We start from the raw sequence: 21651 nt of genomic DNA, 5'->3' as shown, positions 1-21651 counted from the left end.
ATTGTATGTAAATTGTACCTCCTTAAATATTTCTCCTGGGCAAAAATTGTCCAGGTTAGCAGACCTCAGTGCCTGTTACTCCTCCACACAGCCCCTAGCCCCACAACACCCTGCCTTTTGGTTGAATGGCAGATGATCATGCAGCTGTAAGCAAGTAGGGAGTACTTTGGGAGGTGCCACTGTCATCAGTTCTTTAGGGCTGTGGGAACCGCTAGATCATGTCACAAGGAACGGTTGCTTTGCTGCATTCCTTCACCACAGGCGATTTACTCTTTGGAACATGCACTCATACTTGGCTCTTGTACCCTTATTCCTGGGCAAAATATCCCGTTTCTTTCAGAGTCTGCAATCTTTTCCCTTTCCTTCCCCAGAATGCCAGAAAAGTATATTTTATGTTTTAGAAAACACTTTGTCTAACTAACTGGAGTCTACCATCATTCCTTCTGGCATTTTTACCTCTGGCCACAAAATGTTTGATGAACAAATAGTCTTTAGAGCACAGCAGTTTTCTGCTAGTAGAGGCATTAGGTTGGCAAGTGTATTTGGAGAAAATACACATTATGACATCCAGAACTTCCCACTTGCTTAGATACCATCCAGCTTCTGTTAATGGTCATGCTGTCTAGAATATAATGCTGATTGGGATAGGATGTAATGATTTATCACTTTGCCTGACTGACAAGTTAGACTATTTTACTCCTTTTCTAGCTGGATTATAATGGTTTTCTTTGAATACAGTGCTGGGAATGTGAAATAATTCAAGAACAGTTGATCCTAAAACTTATAGACTCAAGAAAGGATGGGGGCTTGTCAAAAGAACTCAACTTGGAGGAGTGCCTGATGGCCACAGCTGGACTTGAGCAACAAAATAAATTGGTAGTATTGGGTTTTAACCCATTGGATAAAATTAATGTCCATGAAATCAATTCTCTTAACTGCAGAAGAATTCCAATCAATAAGTATATGTAGCAGGAAAGAGGGAACTGGAAAATGACCATTAGGCAAAAACAAAACTAACTAAAAAAAAAAAAAGTTTTGTAAACACATGCTTGGATGCTAAGGTTCCCAGGTGAAAAAAGTTTGAGGAAAAATAGTATATTTGCATATGTAGTCTGAAGATACCTTCTAAGGTATTTAAAGTGGAGAAACTTGACAGATACCACCTTAGCCAAGTGGTCATGGTTAGCATCAACAGTAGTGAGACATGGAAACATAATGAACCCCTTGATATGCATTCAGGAGGGCACATGTCTTTGCTGTTCTATTTTCAAAATATGTAACCTTATTCTGATCATGAGAACATCAGGCAAACTCAGGTTGAGGGACATTTCTACAAAGTAACCAACCAGTACTCTTCAAAAATGTCAAGGCCATCAAAGACAAAGAGACTGAGGAGCTATCATAGACAGGAGGAGACCAAAAATGAGAACTGATAACTGAATGCAATGGAGAAACCTAGATAGGATGCTGAAAAAGAAAAAGGACATTAATGAGAAAACTTGTGAGTATCAAAAAAATGTCCACTTTAGGTAACAGTCTTGTACCAGTGTTAATTTTCTGGTTTTGATAAATATACTATGTTTATACAAGTTGTTAACATTATGAGACCCTTGCTGAGGGATATATAGAAACCTCTACTGTTTTTGCAACTCTAAAATTAGTTGAAAAAGAATCATTTAAAGTTTCTTTTCAGACTTTCAGAAAAGCATTTATAAAAATCTCTTACCTTTGCAAGTTAATGAATCAGATTTTCAGCAAATCTTCATTCAAAGAAAGTGCACTTGCAGCAATTTAGCTAAATTAGAATAAAGTCCTTTTTAAACAAAAATATCTCACAGTCATTTTTTGGAACATAAGAGAATCCTTACATTGTTGGAAACAACACAGGGCATGCAAATGTCTTAATTTGATGCCAAAGACAGATGGTTAATTTGGAGTGGAATACCACTTGTATGGGACTGATGTAGGTACTTGGCCTGTATGCACTCTGCCATCATCCCAGTTTATCCAAATATGCCTTTTTATAAGCGAAGAATGTAGGTGTATCTGTATAATTGGAGAGCTCGCTGGTAGTGTGAGGATCCCGTTTGATGCCATGGTACTTACTCTTGTGATAAGGTTGATTCAGCAGATTTAGCAGTGGTACCATGCTTCAAGAAGTCAGTTGTTAACTACCCATAGATCTTTTTTTATTTTGGTAAAGAAACAGAAAAGACCAAGAGTGTTCTTGAAGGACTTTGGTTTGACTTCCTAAGAAATTTGCGCTAACTCCTTGACACCCTAGATACCTAAAAATACAGAATGTCATTGTAAGCTTTTTTCATGCCTGTGTGGTTGTGAGTGTAGGTGTGGGGTATGTTGAAGTAGTTGGACTATGTGAGGTGGGAAAAAAGGTGAAGGGTTAAGGGGCAAGTGCGTATGTAATCTAGTGAAGGAACTAAAGAGAAACAGTTCCCTTAGACAGCTGCCTCCTTGATTGCCAGATTCGCAGATTTGTTTTCAGTCCTCAGTTGCTACAGTTTATTACAGTAATATTACCATTCTTTCCTGGAAACTCTCTCTTTTTAATGGTATACCATTCTACTTTTTTCCCCTCATTTTCACTAGCTTCAGTTCACTTCCCTTCTTCTCAAGGCTCATTGGGTGGGCAGTGTAGGTTAGTGGAAAGAACATAAACATGGGTTAAATTCTACCTGCAGTAGCCTTCAATGTACTTTTGGACCTTTGGGCTTTGGTTCCTTCAATACCTTGGAAACATTATGAGAATTATGAGATGATAGATTTAGAACACTCCACACAGTGCCACTTCATACATAGGAAGCATTTCATTACCTGTTAATTTTCTTTCTTCTTTCCCCCTCTTTTATTAATTTGGGAGCTGTTTTGTCTTTGGGGTAGATACTTAGATTCATTGAGAGCCTACTATGCCCAAGGCTTTTTGTTGGGGAGTTGTAATTTGAAAGATGAGCTTTACAGAGTCCCTCAGCTCATAGGCCCAGAGACACTGGTAAGTATAGCATTTTAATACTTGTTTCATGCTGATAAAGATTCTGCTGTCTATACCACATTACACAGAGGACAGACATTCTTGTAGCCACTGTTAACTGGGCTATGGTCAGGAAACAATTGTTTTGAAGCAGGTTTGGGGAGTACAGCATAAAATTTAAAAAGTCAGTACTGCCCCAGAGTTATTCATACTGTGTTAGGAAGAGACAGATAAATAAGGTAATATTATAATGTAGACTATTAAGTGGTATGTGAGGGTGGTTTGGGAACCCTGAAAATCTTGCCACAAACTTACTTGCCTGGAGAAAATGGGAAAGCAGTAGCATTTGAGCTGGCTCTTAAGTCTCAGTTTTGCAAATGAAGTATGGGGAAGGACATTTCAGAAGCTGGGGAATCAGCAGATAAGCAAATAACAGCAAGTGGTAAAAGGTATCTTCTGAAAAAGGTAAGACAAAGTCCTGTGTGGCTTAAGCTAGAACTCAGGAGCAACCTGACCTGGAAAGTGTGGAGGAATGGTGAGGAGTCCTCCTATACACCAAGCTGGAGAGTTAAGATTTGCTACTGTAAGCCTTAGGCAGTGGCAGAGGTTTTAGGCAGAGAAATAGGCAATTACACTTTCTTTTTGGACCTTTGGTCTCAGTAATGCCATGTACCATAAATAAAGGGAAGACTGAAAATGACGATAGGTAGGAAATTGTGGAAGGTGGCTACGTCTTGAACTAGAACTGAGGAAGGCAATGGAGATACAGTAGTGGAGATAGGATAGATTTGAGTCTTTCTGATGTAGTAGTTCTAAGGTCTTGAGGCATGTGAAAAATGAGGAAAAGGAGAAATATACCAGAATATTCTTAGGCAGGTGTTCTCAATATACTAATAATAAATGTTTGACACTAGTGACAAAGCTTTTGACACTGAAAACATCAGACAACACACATGGTAATACATTCATTTGACATCATTTCAGCATAACTTGCTGGGAACTTCTTTTGAGGATTTTGCTTATGTAAGAAAAGTACTCATAGGTAGAGGCTACACAGGATTCACTTTTTATATAGAAATGTTTGTTAATGTGTTGTCCTAAACACCACTTCTTTGGTCCTTCAGAATTTCAAAGGGATACATTCTAGAAAGAATTGGCTCTCAAGGTTTGCTAACAGTTGTTTTCTTCAGCTAAGTGGACTTTGATACTTGAATGACTGATTTCTTAGGCAGTATAATCAGTTGTATGCTTGGATGTGTTAGGATGTAATACAGCTGTTGATAGTGTATCTCCGATATACTCTTGTCTTTATTAAACTTTCTATTACCCAAATAATTATAATTATTTTCTGGTTATACTTCTTCTGAGAAATGTTCATACATGTATAACAAATATGACTAGCATTTAATTCAAAGATTATTGTTTAAATTGGAGTGTGAATTTCCGTCTTCAGCCTGTGTCACACTGTCTCCACACTGTCCCAGCCAAGCAAAATTACTTACTGAGTTGAAGGAATTCTCAAACTCTGGGCCAGTGTCTCAGAAGACAGCCTACTCGTGTTTTCAGAGTCTTCACCTTCATTCACATCTAATTTTTCAGCCACTGGAAGTAGTAAAATACCTTAAAATTTTCCTTCCCTTACTGGAAATAAAGACCTTGATTAAACTAAAGTACCTCAAATCTAGATGATATTGGGCAGAGTTGTAACTGTGTGGAGACCATCAAATAGTCTTCCCTCAAGCATCTGTTTGGTGATGAGTTGGATTGGTCTCGTGGTATTATGCACAAAAGTTGCTTTACATTTTCCCCTGTGCACTGAAAACATCAGACAACACACATGGTAATACATTCATTTGACATCATTTCAGCATACCTGAAAAATAGGTGCTTACACCTTAAAATAATGTTACTTAGATCTGAGCAGTTAATATGTTCCTGCCCCAGTGTGTGATGCTTAGCTATATAGAGAATTACCAAGCACATCATGTTTAATCATTGCTGATGATATATCTTACGATGGATAAATCTATGTATTGCTGTGCAGTACAGAGCTTTATTAATAAAACCATTGCAAAGTATTTGAGAATCGTGATCATGCAACTAACTGTATTTAAAGAATAGCATGGTTTCAGTATATTTGATGTTCTCAGCATTTTTCTTCCTAATCCTGCCCTCTGGTCACCCCCACCAATAAGAATGATTAACACATTACAGATGTTAGGGGCATCAGGTAGCAGGGGCATTTGGAAATGTCTGGAGAGACTTCTGCCTGTCACAACTTGGGAATAGGGGTGCTGCTGGCATCCAGTGGGTAGAGGCCAGAGTCCCAGCTAAACATCATGCAGTGCATAAGCACGGACCCCACAGCAAAGGATTGTGAGATACGGAATATTAACAGTGCTGAGGTTGAGAAACTTTGTAGTAGGCTGTGTTCCAAAGTGATGGGCTTTAAGAATGTTTTGATTACCAGTGATTTAGGAAACCCATTATAACATGATAATTTGACCATGAACTGGCTTGTTAGAACCATTATTTTCTAGCATGTACATTTTTGTTTTAAGGATTAGATTTAAGGGAATCCTTAAAGATTACCTTAATTCAGTCTAACCCTTTAATTTTACAGATGAGGAATTCAAGACCTGTAGAGGATAACTGATTTGTTAGATGTTGGATTTCCTTTGAATTACCTAATAGTTTTTCTTTGCCTTTGAAGAATTACTAATTCTTTTGTGTGTTTTTGCAAGTGCCCAGTTTTGTGACATGAACTGTAATTTCAAAATGGTTTAATGCATTTTAAATGGGCTCTTTTGACAGCTATAAAGTAATTGGCAGAGCAGATTGAATTACCTTAGTATAGTGTTTCTTGGAGAGAGAGAAACTTGATTCATCATCAGGGTTATTTGCATCTGAAAATATGATTTGCCTAAAGATCTGTAGTTTCTATGATTCCTGTTCAATCATTGACATTTATAAGGTTATTTTGTGTGTCTTGTGGGAGGGGGAGAGGTCATACCAAAATCACTAAACCCAGCAGTGTAGTTCGAAGAATGTATCTCATGGTGTTTTTCCTGTTTTTTTAAAAAAAGGTTAAATGAGTTACTAACAGCATAAACTGCAAACTTACCTATGCCTTAAGAACAAATACTCTTACTTAGTTGTCATAAGTAAATATTGAATACAAGTGTCTGAGCTAGAGGAACCTTAGAAATAAATCACTTATCCTCATCTCTTCTTCCAGTGAGGAAACTGAAGTTTAGAGAGCATACATGTAACTCCTCCAAGGTCACCAAGTTAGATTCCAAAATAAATACAGAAAGCAAAAAGGGGCAAGCTTAGTCATCTCACCTGTTAAGTGCTGCGATCCAGTATGTGCCAGGGAGCATCCCATGAAACACAAAGGACCCAGCCAGAGAACCGAGCCATTGAAATTATGCGTGCATCTCATCAGCTCCTTGGAAAATGAACATGTCCAGAAAGCACAGCACCTTTCCTCCACATCTGTTAGGCACCAGGAAAAAAGTCTGTTTAATGAGTCTGGAAACATAAGCCAGAATGCCAAACAAAGGTGAAACGGGGCAAGGAATGTCACATCTCTGCTCCTGTGCCTGAACAGGGTTTGGGAATCGGGGGGTGGATACTGGCCCTGAGAGTAGGGATTGAATACCTCCCTGGGCTCTGCTTCTCTAAATGATGCCAGTAGTCCGCAGTACCAGCAGCTACTGTGTATCCCTTTGCGTCAAGTGTGGCAGTGACCCTAAAACACTACTCAGATCAAATCCTCAGTAAGCAAAAGACCCTTTTCAATCCTAACACCAAAGTCTCTATAGAAAAAATTTCTGTTGAAAATATGGAATGGAGGTATCAAAAATAAATTGTTAGCCATACTCAAAACAGGTCCATTTTGAAAACAACTTAGGGAATATTTTTCTTGATGTGGTGTCAACTAGTACATTTTTTGTCAGTAGGCTTGCTTTTAAAAAATTGCTGTGGGAGATCTAAAGGGCATAATTTATTATGGGACATGCTCTTAAAATTATTGGAATGACCACAATGAAATTCTGTTATTTTAGTCAGAGGAGAGGAAGTGAAGAGAAGCCAGAATTATAGTCTGTGCTTGAAATACTTTAAACCTACTTCTTGAAAGTTGTTCTGGTGTTTACTAAGTTCAAAATTTTTCTTTATTTTCAAAGTATTTTATTAACCTGCAATTGGAGGTGATGCTGCTTTTCATGTTTCTTTTTTGAAGTTTTGCTGAGAAAGAATGTAAGCCTGACTACTTTAGAAGTTGCCTTCTAAAGAAAGTCTCTTACTTACCAGTGATGAAGCCGACTTGCACAGGGAAGTATTGGGCATGGCCCTAGCGTCGCAGTTCTCGAGGTTTTTGATCAGAGGCTCTCTTACAGTCTTTAAAACTCCTCCGGATCCCAAGAAGCTTTTGCTCATGGTGCTTGGATCTGTAGATATTTTCCTTATCACAAATTAAAACTGAGAAATGTTTAAAGCACAAGAATATACAAACATACATGTCATTAGCTGTCAGAGAAGTGATATCACATGTCACATAGTTTCAGGAAAGTGAAAAGGCAAGTAATGTCTTAGAATTATTATAGGAACAATTATTATGGGGAAAAAATGACTGTGGCAATAGTTTTTGGGCGGGTAGGCCCTCCTGAAAGCAGCTTGAGCACTCCTGGGAGTCTGGCCCTCCTTGGAGAACCTCTGTAACACACCTGTCCTTTGCTGCCAGGTTGCTTTATAAAATAGATGTTTAGTTTTAAAGAATCTAAAGCTCCTTTTACTTGCTGACTAGTTGTTGAGTTGCAGAAAAGTTATAGTGTGTGCACTTACTGGGGTTCAAGTATTTGCTAAAAGTCAGCGTGTTCTCATGGTATAAGAGAGACATTTGATTATTCAAAACAACAATCTTAAGTCTAGAGAAGAACATTTCAGATTCTACTGTTTATCAAGGATGCTTGTGTTAGCTTTTTTGTAGCCAGTTGTTCCTAACCCAGGTTGTCTCTAGTGAAAGTCTGTGTCATACTGTGTAAACTGTACAACTGAAGTCCGTTGGCCTCCCTGAAAGGCACCTATTTTAAAAGGAGTATCTCTACAACCAAAATTGTCTCTGAAATAAGCAGAAAACTTGACAGTCAAACCTGTGAGGCTCCGTTAGTACTGCTACTGCCCAACTTCATAACTAGCTCAAGGACATTACATGTGCAAGGGTTTGCATCTCTAGGACCACTTCCCAGACAAGGCTAACCAACTTCTTTCATTTGGAAATCTTTCCATTTGCTTCTCAGTATCTGGGGAAGGGTAGTAGGCACATTTAAGCTGGAAAAGTAGTCCTCTGAAATGTATACATCATTTTTGAGGGGAATTATTTTGTTGACTATCTACATGTTCTGTGTACATGTACTATGATAAGACCTGGGTGAACTTTACCTTGTCTAATCTTGACTTCAACCCTCTTAAATTAGATGTCCTATTCCCATTTTGGGTAATTTACCCAAACTTTCACAGAGCCTGGATAAAGTCCAAAGGCTGGCCTAACTCCAAAGTCCATACTTTTCCTGGCACCTATGACAATGACAGAAGGGGAGATACATGCGAAAAGGGGGTGGCTTGTTTTTATTTTTTATTTTGGTTGTTGGAGTCAGATTTGCAGAGAAATACTATTTTTCTAGTACAGAGCAGAGTGTTTTTCCTGAGTCAGGGATGCATATTGGTGGGCTAGAATGTAAACTAAGACCCCTTCAGGTCACCCACTGGCTTGTTCTAGAAGATGAGCCAAAGGATTTGAGAAATTTCATAAGGATGAATGTTTACATGAGATGGGCGAGAACTATTTAGGAGAGTAAAGAATAGCAGGAAGAGACACTGTTTGGGGAGCAGAGGAAAATAATGCCATGCAGTGTATGATCCTAGCAAAATTAAATGACAGTTGACTTTCTAAATCATACATATAATGATAGCTTCAATAATGGTCACAAGGTCATAACAGGTTCCTTGGTACTCCGGTGTAGCATGGCCTGGCATGGTGGCAAGAATGGCTTGGGGAAGACCATGAGGGCTAACCTTTCCAGAGCAAAGCCAGCTCAGTCTGAGAAATGCTGGCATGGGCCTGAGTCTCAGCAGCTGCAGGGGACACCCTGAGCCCTGGGGCCAATTCATACAGCAAGGCCTTAGGTTTCCTGCATCAGGGAAGAAGCAGATGGGAGCCATTCTGTGGTCTTCCCATAGCTGCACAGACGGTACTTGTCCGGGGGCCTGGTGAGATAGTCAGCCCTTGAGAATAGTGACAGAGAAAGTTCCCACATAGAAACTCCCTGAGGGCTTACTTCTGAGCCAGGTGATCTGCCGTATTTCCTCATCTGTCATTCTTCACTGGGCTTGGTGATTCTGAGTAACACTGTACTATAACACTGCAACAGGCACGAAAAGGTACAGAAATGTGTAAGACATTAAAACCCTTTCTTAAGGAAGCTTCAGCCTAGTGTAGCGCAGCTGAAAGAACACCAGACTAATCATCTGGATGCTGACTCTCTTTGGTCTAATTGTTAACCTTCTCTCTTTACAAAATGGGAATACTAGTGGCTGCTATCTAATTTGCCTTTTAGAAATGTCGAGGATAAAATGAGGCAGTAGTTGTTTAAAGGGGGGAGGAGGCAGGTCAAGGGATGAGCCATAAAGATAGCCTATTAAAATCCGTTCCATACATTGCTGGATTTTTAAAAATTATTTGGATTCGCCTTTTAAGGTCTCTTGGCCATTTGTGTTGTCCTAACTTGCGTATTTTGTTGGCAACATTTCTCCTCCGGGACTCAAGAAAACTGCAGTGGATGAGGAGCGGGTGGGTAGAACGCACAGTTGTTTCCAGGGCCTCTTTCCTGACTTGTCGTCAAAGCCAGGGGCCATTAGTGTTCAGTGGACATGTTGTGGAGAAAGACAAGTTCTGATGCTTAGCACTTACGCACTGCCGTAGAGGTAAATACAGGCATTACTCAGTCTTGAAGAAGAGGATACCAAAAACTGTTTTTGGTGTTAAACCTACTCATAAAGAAAACCAGGCACTCTGTTTATACTATCTATATATAGCATTCCTGGTCAAACAGACTTTTTGTCTTTTGTTTTTGTTGTTGGTTGATAAGCTTTCACTTAAGGTTTAGACACCAAAACCTATAAATGATATCCTTTAAGCTTGTTTTCCACTGTATAGTGAAGGCTGTTAATTGCTTATTTAAGATTTGTTGGGAAACCGGTAGTTTTGGAGAGCCCAGACTCTTACCTCCATATTGAAGAACTGACTTTCTCCAGCATGTTGAAAGTTCTGCCCATTAAATTAGCTATTTACAGTGTGTTATATGACACCTGGAAGACATCATTAAGCACTGTAAATCTGTGGGAGGTAACTGTATCTCACTGAGCAGCTTAAAACATCACAGAGTTCATTTCTTACAGGGAATGTTCTAGAGGCTGTGGAAAAGTTCTTGTCAGCTGCTCTACCTTTTTCTCCCCCCTTAAGGACCACCACATAGTCCTCCTCTTGCCAGTGGGGATGATGTAATTGGATTCTCGGGGAGGTGCTCAGCTAAACTGTGTCCTAGGTTGACCTGGTTTTCCTCCCTACTACTGTGTGCCCAAGTCACATCACTCTCCCCACCCCACACATACATACACACACAAAAATAAGTCTGACTCTTTGAAAGCGGAAAGCCTCATTTAAGGTTACCTTCCTAAGAGGGAGGGCATGAAGAGTGCAGATGGATGTGGGTTGAAAATCCCAGCTCAGGCACTTAACTGTAAAAACCTTAGACAAGTTTCTTAATCTTTCTGCTCCTCTGTCTTCATGATTCTTAAAGAGGAAACAACAGTTCTTCCTCTAGAAGATGTTGTGCTAAGTCTAGCATCCTGGTGTGACTGTTCTGCAATGGCTATGAAATGGTCCTACCTCTCCTCTCCTGTTTGAGGCACAGTTTGCAATGTTGGAGAGCCTGGCATGGCTCCATGGAAGCAAAGGGTGTATGCTCTCATAGTGCAGATCTGACCTTCCCATTCTTTGATATGCAGTGTGTTAGCTTAGAAATAAGGAGGGGAGGGACAGATGGCAAGAGCCACCTGCACAGTTCTGACACCGTGGCGCCTTTACCTGGAAGGTCTCACACTGGTGGCTTTTCTAGTTTTGTTTACCTTCCCCTTCCCAAAGGTTTACAGTACTTTTTGAGCCAGAGCCAGTAAGTGTTAGTATGTACTTTGTTCAGAAATTGTGTGCATCTTTTGAAAATTATTTAGGTGTATTTCCCTCCCTCATCCCCCATTCCCTAACTCCAGAAGGGGTCTTGTTAGGTTTGGAAGAGCAGCGGTATTAATTAAAATAAGAAATGCTTACCTGCTGTTGTTTTTTTTGTGGGGAAGGAACAAGTGATGACTGAGGAGCCAGGTGGTTACTTTAAGAAATGAAGATGACATTAGAACCCAGCACTGCTTTGGAGACAACACAGATGGTTTTCGCAGACACTGCATATATCTTGGTAATAGTCAGATCCCAGATAATCTTGAGGCCTTCTCATTTCATTCATTGTGAAATTTGGGTTCGGTTGACCATTGGAGGAGAGGAATACTTACTTCGCCATTCTAGCCAGACATTTTCTTAGGAGCAACCAAGGACTCTCAAACTGTTGTACATACCTGCTGCATCCTAAGAATTAGAGCTGAATTTTACCTTCTGTATGTATTAGAAGAGGGGTTCCTGTTTCCTGACTTACTCCTCTGATGGCCATCAGCCCCTTCATCTTCACAGCCTGATGCCATATGGCCTGCTCTAGAGGTCGGCAGTGACCTCCTGATCACCAAAGCTCGGGCCCTCTTCTCAGCCCTCCATCCTACGTTGTCTTTCTCTGCAGTGTTCATTTATTCTTTGTTCATCCAGTAATGCTTAGTGTGAGTTTCTGGCACTGTGCTGAAAGCCGTGGTAACAAAGAAGATACACAGATGTGATCTTGCCGTCAAGGAGTATACTGTTGATGGGCAGTTACAGTGCAGTGTGGCCAGGGATGTTCTAGGACTTCATAGAGTGTCCTAGAGTGAGACAGACAGCTTTGACTCAGATGGGGGGCGGGGGGTGGCTGGTGGTAGGCTGGGAGTGACCTGGACTGGGCACCTGGGGCACCTCTCTCTCTCTAAGGTGCTCGTAGACCTGGGTGGTCCAGGTGTGCGTGCTTGTTCGTGCGTCAGAGTCTGTGCAGTAAAGTACACATACTGGCTTAATGGAAATTCTCCCTCAAGGTGTAGTTTTTCATAAAGTAGTGGTTTATTCACAGTATTAATAATGGTCAGAGTTTTTCATTTGGACACCTGAGTATCGTTTGTGTATGGCAGTTTGTTTTGACTCTGAGTTAAACTGGTAATCCCTGTAGACAGCTGATCTGTTTGTGTCTCCAATGAGTGCTTGTGAAATGTCTTGTGGAGGCGATTGTCTTCTTTGTACTAACCCGTCTCACTGCTCTCTGAAGGGAGTAGGGCGGTTAGCATGGCTGCTGCCACCTTCGTTAGAACCAGTGCAGCACAAGTTTCACGTGAGGCCAGAGTATGTTTGGGGGCAAGGCTCAGTTAGAGTAAGCCCTCCCTTTTCCCTGGGGGTACTTCACATCTGTGTCTGAGCCTTGCTCAGTGAGGGATCAGGCCATTTGTGATCAGGCTGAGGTGTGCCTTGCCTGGATTTCATGCTGTGCCCTGTGAGACGAAGGCCTGTGTTGTGGAGGCTGCTAGGGAACTGGCTGTGAGATTGCACCCCCTGTATGGTTTCTGGCAAAGCCAGCCCACCCCGAGCCAGTCCCGAAGACCTCAGAACCGACCAGCACAGCCACACTCAGCCTTGCCTTGATGAAGTCGTGGAGTAGGCTTCTGCCCCTTCCTTGTCCTACATGCCTTCTCAGCCACATCACACCTGCTCCCAGCAGGTGCTCTAGTAACCATGTTGTTTAACTTAGAGGTCACTGTCATGTGTCTAGCAACTCTGTTTTCTGTGAAAAACAGCACTATTGTTTAAGAAGGAAGCTTTGTTTTATTTTTTCCTAGGTTGACCCTTAATTTTTTTCAATCTTCTCCTACTGGCCCTCACGTTAATTATTAGCCAGACCTAGTCTGTCCACGTAACTTTCTTCTGGCTATCTCCTCCAGCGTGGGGAGTGGAGAGGGAGCACTAGAGCCTGCCGGTGATCTTACGTTGTGACAGCCAGTTATTTCACCTCTCTAATGACCCATTTGGGTATTTGTTTCTACCCTGTACTTGGAGAGTTTATTGTACTGTAAATGTCCATCTAGATGGGAATGTCTTTGAAAATTAGTATTGCCTAGAAATAATACATAGGCTTTCCTTCTCCCTCTCTCATTGGGGTCTGAATGGTCGTGCATTGTGGAAAGTGTTTGTCACCACTTAGAATTTGTAACCAATAGTGTTACTGTAAACAATAGTGTTAAGAGCCAGTGTCAGTCGGAGATTGGCGCAGACATAATGGCTGATGGCACAGTGAATGTAGCACTTGTCTAGGATTTTTTAATAGTGACTTTCAGTCTTCACCCCCTTGGGAGCTAGTATGAACTGAAGTTACCTTTTATTATTGTTCTGTGTGTGTTGTCCATGCCAATCACAGACCTGCAGGGGAGCAGACCAAGTTGGAATCATTAGACTGAGGAGTGAATGTCACACTTCTAATTTCATTCCCTTTTCAAGGGATTACCAGTGTCCATTTAATAAAATGAGATTAATGCTCTGCAGCAGTATTTGAAAGCTGTCTGTCAGTATAATCTTGACAGCTCAAAAGAAGCAGTGTTCTCAGCACTCTTAGAAACAGTGACATGTTTTATTGGCTGATTTTTTTTTTCTTAACCACAAGGGATGATACATGTTCGTGTGAGCACATGTGTGTCATGAAGGATAGAGGTGCAGAAAGTGGATCTGAAAGTCTCCATACTATGTAGAAATAACACCATGTAATTTAGTTTTGAGTTGCCAGATACCAGAAATAGCATAAGAAATTATGAGAGCAAAATAAAAAAAATTAAAGAAATACTTAGAAAGCAAACAATGACGTTTCTTTTCTTGACTGTTTTTAGAAAGCCTCGGATCAACTCTCAGCTGGTGGCACAACAGGTGGCGCAGCAGTACGCCACCCCGCCACCCCCCAAGAAGGAGAAAAAGGAGAAAGTGGAGAAGCAGGACAAAGAGAAGCCTGAGAAAGACAAGGAGATTAGTCCTAGCGTCACCAAGAAAAACACCAACAAGAAGACAAAGTAAGTCCCCGGGTAACTTGGTACAGTATAGTATTTTGCAGGTGAATCAGAAGTAACCTTTAAATGCTGCTTTTTGTATTCCCCTTCTTAGACCAAAGTCTGATATTCTGAAAGATCCTCCTAGCGAAGCAAACAGTATACAGTCTGCAAACGCTACAACAAAGACCAGTGAAACGAATCACACCTCAAGGTATTTGAAATGAGAACGAAACACTACATTTGCTGCTCTGATTTACTTAGTCATAATCAAGAACTCAGGGTGGTTGGTGCTTGTGGGTTTCTAGGCTAAGAAGTGGTAAGTGAAGAGCGAGGGTGGAACTGTTAACTTAAAACACAAGTGTGTGTGGCTATGTCTGTCTGAGCTACTTCTATATTGCTGTGGCCAAACCAGAAGAAGGAGAAGTTGCTAGTAATTTTGCAGTGGTCCAAAGCTTGCTAACTCATGGTAGTTTCTGTTATTGCTAAGCTCAGGTAGCAGATTTTGTAGTGACCTTCTATGCGAGCGGTGGCAGTTAGGGTCACTGCCACAGTGGCGTGGAGTCCGTGTGTGTGCTGATGGCGTTCTAGCAGAAGCTGTGTTAGACCCATGGCATATTTACTTGGCTCTCCCCTGCGGTGTTGCTTTCAGGCCCCGGCTGAAAAATGTGGACAGGAGCACCGCACAGCAATTGGCAGTAACTGTGGGCAACGTCACCGTCATTATCACAGACTTTAAGGAAAAGACTCGCTCCTCCTCGACATCCTCATCCACAGTGACCTCCAGTGCAGGGTCAGAACAGCAGAACCAGAGCAGCTCGGGCTCGGAGAGCACAGACAAGGGCTCCTCCCGCTCCTCCACGCCGAAGGGCGACATGTCAGCAGTAAATGATGAATCCTTCTGAAATTGCACATGGAATTGTGGAAACTATGAATCAGGGTATGAAATTCAAATCCTCCACCTGCCCGTGCTGCTTGCACCCCTGAAGAATCTTCTGCGGACATCGACCTCTTAGTCATGCTGCCAGGATAATTCTGCTCGCCATGGGCATCTGGCCACCAAGGAATTTTGCACCCTGATGATTACTCTTGACACTTTTATGTATTCCATTGTTTTATATGATTTTCCTAACAATCATTTATAATTGGATGTGCTCCTGAATCTACTTTTTATAAAAAAAAAAAATCTGCTGTGCACAATTTTCCATGTACATTACAACTGGTTTTTGTTCTTGTTTTGTTGGGGATAGGGGGGAGGGCCGGGAGGGAGAGGGAACTTTTATTTATTGTGTTCACAAACTCCATCCTTTCAGCATATCCTTTTAAGTTTAGTTCTTTCTTCCAGTTATACTATGTACTATCAGTTTTGATATAACTATATATATATATAAATATAAAATTATATATAAAGGGTTATTTGAAACCAATTCATGGCAACGCTGGTGCTTGATACACTGTGAAGTGAATACAACATTGAACAGTTAAAGATCTGGGACACTCCCTTCTACGAAAGTGCTGAAATTAAAGTCAGTCTTACATGAAGTATATTCCAACTCACGTGGGAACTTGACTCATCTGTCTAAAGTGTACTGGACGACATAAAAAAAATTTTTTTAAACAATGTGATCTCAAATGTAAAGACTGCTCCAGGTAGCCTGCATTTGCAACAGAATAACTGACAAACCACAGGTGGTTTATTTGGGAGGGCTTTGGTCATTCAGAATAACTAAACTAGCTCTGGAATGCCAAGTATTCGTGTAAATCACAGTTAACATGTTACCATTGCCGTTCCTACATAAGCACTCATGAAAACACAGTGTTCTGTAACTCGAATTCCATCCCTTTATCCAGACTCTACTCATGTCTGAGGTGAATCTATCGATCATCTCTTAGTTTGAGGATTCAAACCGTCTGAACTGTATTTGTGGTCTATTCAAGAAGCAAATCGTGCTCCACTTGCGCTCGGCGTTGCAGGGCGGTGTTTTGTCATTGAGATTTGTTTGCCTCATGTCCCCCTTTTCTCATACCCTGCCAGTTCAGTTGTGAGAATTCTTTTTCTTTCTTAAAATCTACTCTTGTTTGTTTCACTAAACGAAGGTTATCAGCTGCACAGTTCCAACACAAGCTTTGCAATGTTCAGAGACGTTTCTCAATTCCCTGCTGTGGGACGAACTCAAGTGGTGAGCGGTTTAAGCATGAGCCTTCAGTTGCCGGGAAAGCTCTGATTTCCTGCGAGCCTGTGATCATCCTTTTCCTCAACATTTAGTTTTGAGCAAACTCTCTCCTAAGGTTTCTGTTCACTCATTCATTTCATTGTCTTGAAAAGCAAAAAAACCCAAAAACAAAAAAACCACTAGTATGATTCTCCCCTTCCTCATTTTAAAAATGTTTTGTTTTGCTTTGTTTGAACTTAGGGTCTCTTCTATCTGGCTCTTGCACTCAGATCCTCAGAGTTCATAGCCTTCAGAGTCATTTCAAGCATGGGAACTTGATGTTACCTTCCTTTATCTGATCACACATTAGGGACTCATGGGAAGGCAGCCACTTTGTAATGAAGCAGCCTGTTCTGGTGTGAAAAACCTGGTCTGCTTAAGAAAAGTACCTGTTTGTGGAGGCAACAAGTAAAAAAAAAAAAATTAACAGCTTGATTTGAGTAGCCAACAGGAAAGGTTCCTTTCACATTTACATTAAAACTATTCTGTAGTCACTAACGTACCATAATTTAAATTCTCTTTGCAAAGGTATAGATGATAAAGCAGTGCCATTTGTTGCTGTGGTCCTATTCTCAGATGCATGGACAATGTTCCCCTCTTCTTAAAATAATGCTTGTATCTGGGATACAAGCTATGCTTATCTTTTTAAATACATTTTTAAAGTATTTATTAATGAACCAAAGGAAATCAGATGCTTTCTGTGAGCATCAGAATATATAATACATAGTGATTTGACTATGAATTTTAAATCCACATTTTAATATTAGTGGTATATTGCAAAGACATTCCTTCTAAAGTTTTAATATTCCTTTTATTAAGGGTCTCAGGGAGGGTAAATTAGTCAGCCATATTTATTTTCCAGAGATATAAGGAATTGCTACGTTTTTTAATTAACTTTTTTAAAAATTTAAATGCCACCAAACTCATGGGTTGCACTGCTTTTGAACCAATAAGTATTGGTATGCACTTTGTTCAGAAAAACACTGTGTACTTTTTCAAAATTAGTTTCATGTAAAGTGATTGGACCCCTAGATTAGTGGGAAAAAGCTGATTAGCCAGCTACTCATAGGCTGCTAATTAATTCATTGCCAGTGTCGTGGTTTTTCATTCAGTTTTGCCTCCGTGATAAAAATAAGTTGAAGAATGGGGAGGGGAGAAGGAAGGGAGGATTGCTTTAGAACAGGTGAGATGAAATTGCTGTTTCAATAGAAACTGCAGCCAACAGTGGGCTTCTCTAAGCAATGAGACGTTACCAGGCTAGTCCTCTAGCTGCCTTTGTGTGTTCTCTTGAGGTAGCCAGGTGGTAGGTACTTTAGACTTTGAATTTCTGAAATTGATGACACCCCCTCAGGCATGTATTCTGGAAATGGAATTCTTGTAACTTCCGGTGTTTGCAGTTTGCCCTGCAAATTAGTAGGCAGCGCGAAAAACACTAGTGTAGATTATGAAGATATATATTAAAAGAGGACCAGAAATACTTGGTATTCAGCAGCACAGTAAGCAGGTTATAAAAACAAAAACAAAAGCACAGTGTTAACGCTTGCAAGTTTCCATCTGTTTTGATACCACACGATCTTTCACTCTGGTGCATGTGCACACAGAGCTTTACCTGACTTGGCTCTGCTTGAGTCATGCAGTTAAAAAAAAAAAAGTAAAGACATCTCTACACCCAGAAAATATTTTAATCAAAACCTTTCAGTTTCAATCTGGATATTTAAAAACATTGGCAGAAGCTTCTGTGAGTTTAGTTCCACTAAGGTGTTTCACCTGCCTTATCAAGACCATTCTCAGTCTACTTTTTTAAGCTACGTATCTTAAATTATTGAAAATTTAATTGCTGAATATATAATAACCTTTGCTTGTATGTAACCGAAAATGGTTTAAGAGCCAACATTTAGAGTATGACAATGGAGCTGAACAGTTTTTAATGCGCAAGCAGTTCTGTTCTTGTGTATGACTTGTAACCTTAATTTACTGTGTAAAGATGGTTACATTATTTCCTTAGCTTTGTTTGTTGGAGACAAATAGAGAATGCTTGTTAAGTATGTCAAAACATAATCTTATCTTGTGAATTTTTGTTAATGTATTATACGAGCTATATTTTTCATTTGCCCAGAAAGACAGCTTGTATAACGCTTTGGGAAGTTTCTGCTCTGTAATGTCTTTAGAGCTGACAGTCTGTTAGGTTTGTTTTTTTTCTTCATGCTAAAGTGTCAGTTGGTGGTTTTGTGAACTGGTCAGAAATTCACAGGTCTTAAATGTTTTGGGGAAATTTATATTGGACACTGCTCTTTGTGTAGCAAATAAAAGATGTTAATATATTCCTGTTACTGGCATGTGCACGACTATGTTATTAGAAGCCACTTTATCATTTTCCTGCTTTAAATAGAAATGTCTATTTATGAATTCTGCTTGTAGTTTTTTCACAAATAAAATAGTAAAATTTACATTGAAATCTTTATTTTTGTGTGTGTAGATTTTAGCCCTTAGGAAAAAAGATACTTAGTTGTATCTTTTTAACTTGTGGAATATTTCCAGTGGGAATAGGAGGCTAAGATTCGAGTCATTGATCAGAAGCTGAAGTTGATTTGGGTAGTAATGTCTCAAACTGCAGCAGGAAGTATAATTGAAGGAAAGTGGTTGAATTTTGGAAGAAAATACCACAAAGTGTGACTTTTGAGATAGGGTGCAGTGATTTAAAGAAGTAAATGGTGAAGATAGCTAACAATTGCTAATTTAGTGTATGACTCGACACCTCTAAAAACAACCATTTCTAGCCAACTGTATAGTTCAGTAAATTGTGACTTGGAGGTAAATGAAATGAAGTGTAAACCCTAAAAGCCACACAAAGCTGGCGTGTTGTGCCATGTTATGGAGACTGCTCGCTGGCAAGGCCACAGTGGGTACAATAAATTTCCAAAGAATAGAGAGACCTGCATCTGTACTTGAACTAGCATGGAAAGGGAGAAAGAATAAATAGTGCAAAGCCCTAATTTGGAAATGAGTTTGTCGTGGTAAGAAAAAAGAGCAAACTCCTTTCTCCATTTTCCTTACTTCCCTGTACCAAGTTATAATCCAGGTCTGGCTCCTCTGACATCTCTGATTTGGAGGGGTGGAAGGTCAGGGAAACGATGGCGTCTCTGATGTTTCCCAGCAGCTGTTATGAAAGCAGGTGGGCGGTCAGCTGTAACCCCACCCTTCAGCTTTCTCTGGTACCTGAGGATTTCTCTGACAGGCTCCACTGCTGGTGGCCCTGGCATCACCCTTGGGGAAGATGGAGGCAGCCTCTCACAATAGCTGTAGGTGTACAGCAAGCAGTTGGCCCTACACTGAATGTGCAATGGTGTCTTTTAGAAAGAGCGGATTCTCTCAGTTGGGAGGATGAGAAGGAAGGCGAAGGCGTCTCTCTTTTGTCTCAGCTAAGTCCCAGTGTTGACGCATATGTAGACCCCCATTGAGGAACACCATGGCTAGGATGTGACTCTGTTGTGAGAAGCTCTCGGTGGATTGATCTTGGTTAGGGGTAAAATGATGTCTTAAACTTGGAAGTGCCCAGGCTCGTACAGAAAGACTCAGAGCCAGCCTTGTGTTAGGATTAAAAATGCTTGATCAAGGTCCTATTTGCTACTCATCAAAAGAAGCCAGGGTCGGATCTGGTGCCCTTAATGGCATTTGTCAGGAAGGTACCATCTTTTTCCCAGCAGCCTGTACTTCGTTAACTGCAGAAGAAATGGACTGAATATTGCAGGGGAGAGCTCTGATTTTCCTAGAAGAGACCAGAGGACATGTCTGGAAGGACAGGGAGGGGCTCCGGTCTACGGAGATCCCAGAGTGAAAGCAGATAGGCAGGTGTGGGGTTTCACCTGGTAAACCTGCCTTCACTCCAGACATTACCCACGAGGCTGGGACTGGGGCTCATCATAAGGTGTCCAGTGCTGGGTGCTTCCATCAGTCCAGGTACTCGTCCAGTGTTGTGTCAAAACCCGCAAATGGGGATGAGTGTGTGGAGAGGAGGGCACTGACTGAAACTGGCCCCTTCCTGCAGGAGCTTCTGACCCAGAAGTGGCAAATGAGTGACACCACCCACAGCTCTTCTGCACACTTTGTGCTTGTGCCAAACATGATGAATCGGTCACAGTGCCCTTTTGTTCAGTTGAATTCAGATTCAGAACCTCAGCACAGCTCTACAGGCATCAGAGCCCCACGTTCCTGTGAGTTCCTGAAACTCATTTGCCATCCCTGCTTGAACCAAACCCACCCAAGGCAATTGCAGAACCCGGCAAGGCCGTTTTCCACCAACTCTTCGATCATGGGGCCCTCCCTGGAGCCACAGAATTCCAGAAGGAAGGCTGGGCGAGCACCTTGGAGGAGTCCAGGAGAAGAGACAACTAAATATCCAACGCTGACTTTTCAAAAGGCTCAACTTCCTGTTCAGAACAGGACCAGACGAGGAGGCCGGTGTGGAGCGTGGAGCTCTAAATGCCAGACCCACAGGCCTGCCAGCTATGATGGGTGTCACCAGGCAGGCCAGTCCGGGACCTGCCCAGGCTGTTGCACCGGTTCTGCCAACCTCAAGGACTCGAAAATAACAGGGCAGAACCCCAAACGGATGTGATTCCTGGAAACAACAGGATGCCCCTTTGGAGTCAGAACTGGGAGGGCTCCCACCCCACCTGACTGCGTGACCTTGGGCAAGTCCGCCTCCCTGGCTCCTTTCGTCATCTCTGGAACTCACCCTCTCCTACCCTGTTTTCTCCTCCAAGGGGCCACAGGCCAGTGCCCCAGTGGTGGCCTGTGTTTGGCCATGATCTGAATGATGGGGAGCAAACTATTTCCTGAACCATTCATTGTAGTGCTTCACTGATGTCAACACTGGGGATGAGAGAGGGGTTTGTTTTCTTTTGTGATCATTTAAAATAATCATTTTTTTATTTTCGGAGCCCAGTAGAAGGAACAGTTGGTTGAAAGACACATGTAAATGAAGTCCAGGGGTATTTTTGACAGCTGCTTGGTGTTTCTGTATCTGCAAACTGATTTGCAATGAATATGGCTTTTCTTCATTGAAGTTTTGATTTTTTTAATCAAAAAATTGATTAAACATCAATAAAACTGATGTTCATTACCCTCCTATTAAAAAAGAAAAAAGTTTAGAGGAATGGGATACATACACATACTTGTGCATAT

At 41.2% G+C, this 21651-nt stretch overlaps 1 protein-coding gene across 2 annotated transcripts in view; it reads left to right on the top strand.

Annotated features, from left to right (window-relative positions):
* The window catches only part of RYBP (RING1 and YY1 binding protein), a 60940-nt gene extending 42026 nt beyond the window's left edge, over window positions 1-18914 (top strand). For both annotated transcript variants that reach the window (XM_037019320.2, XM_073230912.1), the window contains exons 3-5: window positions 14102-14278; window positions 14370-14468; window positions 14907-18914. In XM_037019320.2, the coding sequence (XP_036875215.1) occupies window positions 14102-14278; window positions 14370-14468; window positions 14907-15159 (529 nt within the window). In that variant the 3' untranslated portion in view covers window positions 15160-18914. The remainder of the gene's footprint in view (window positions 1-14101; window positions 14279-14369; window positions 14469-14906) is intronic.
* Window positions 18915-21651: the final 2737 nt, after the last annotated feature.

Source organism: Manis javanica, chromosome 3, assembly GCF_040802235.1.
Source record: "Manis javanica isolate MJ-LG chromosome 3, MJ_LKY, whole genome shotgun sequence".
NCBI lineage: Eukaryota > Metazoa > Chordata > Mammalia > Pholidota > Manidae > Manis > Manis javanica.
This window is presented reverse-complemented; position numbering and strand designations above follow the sequence as displayed.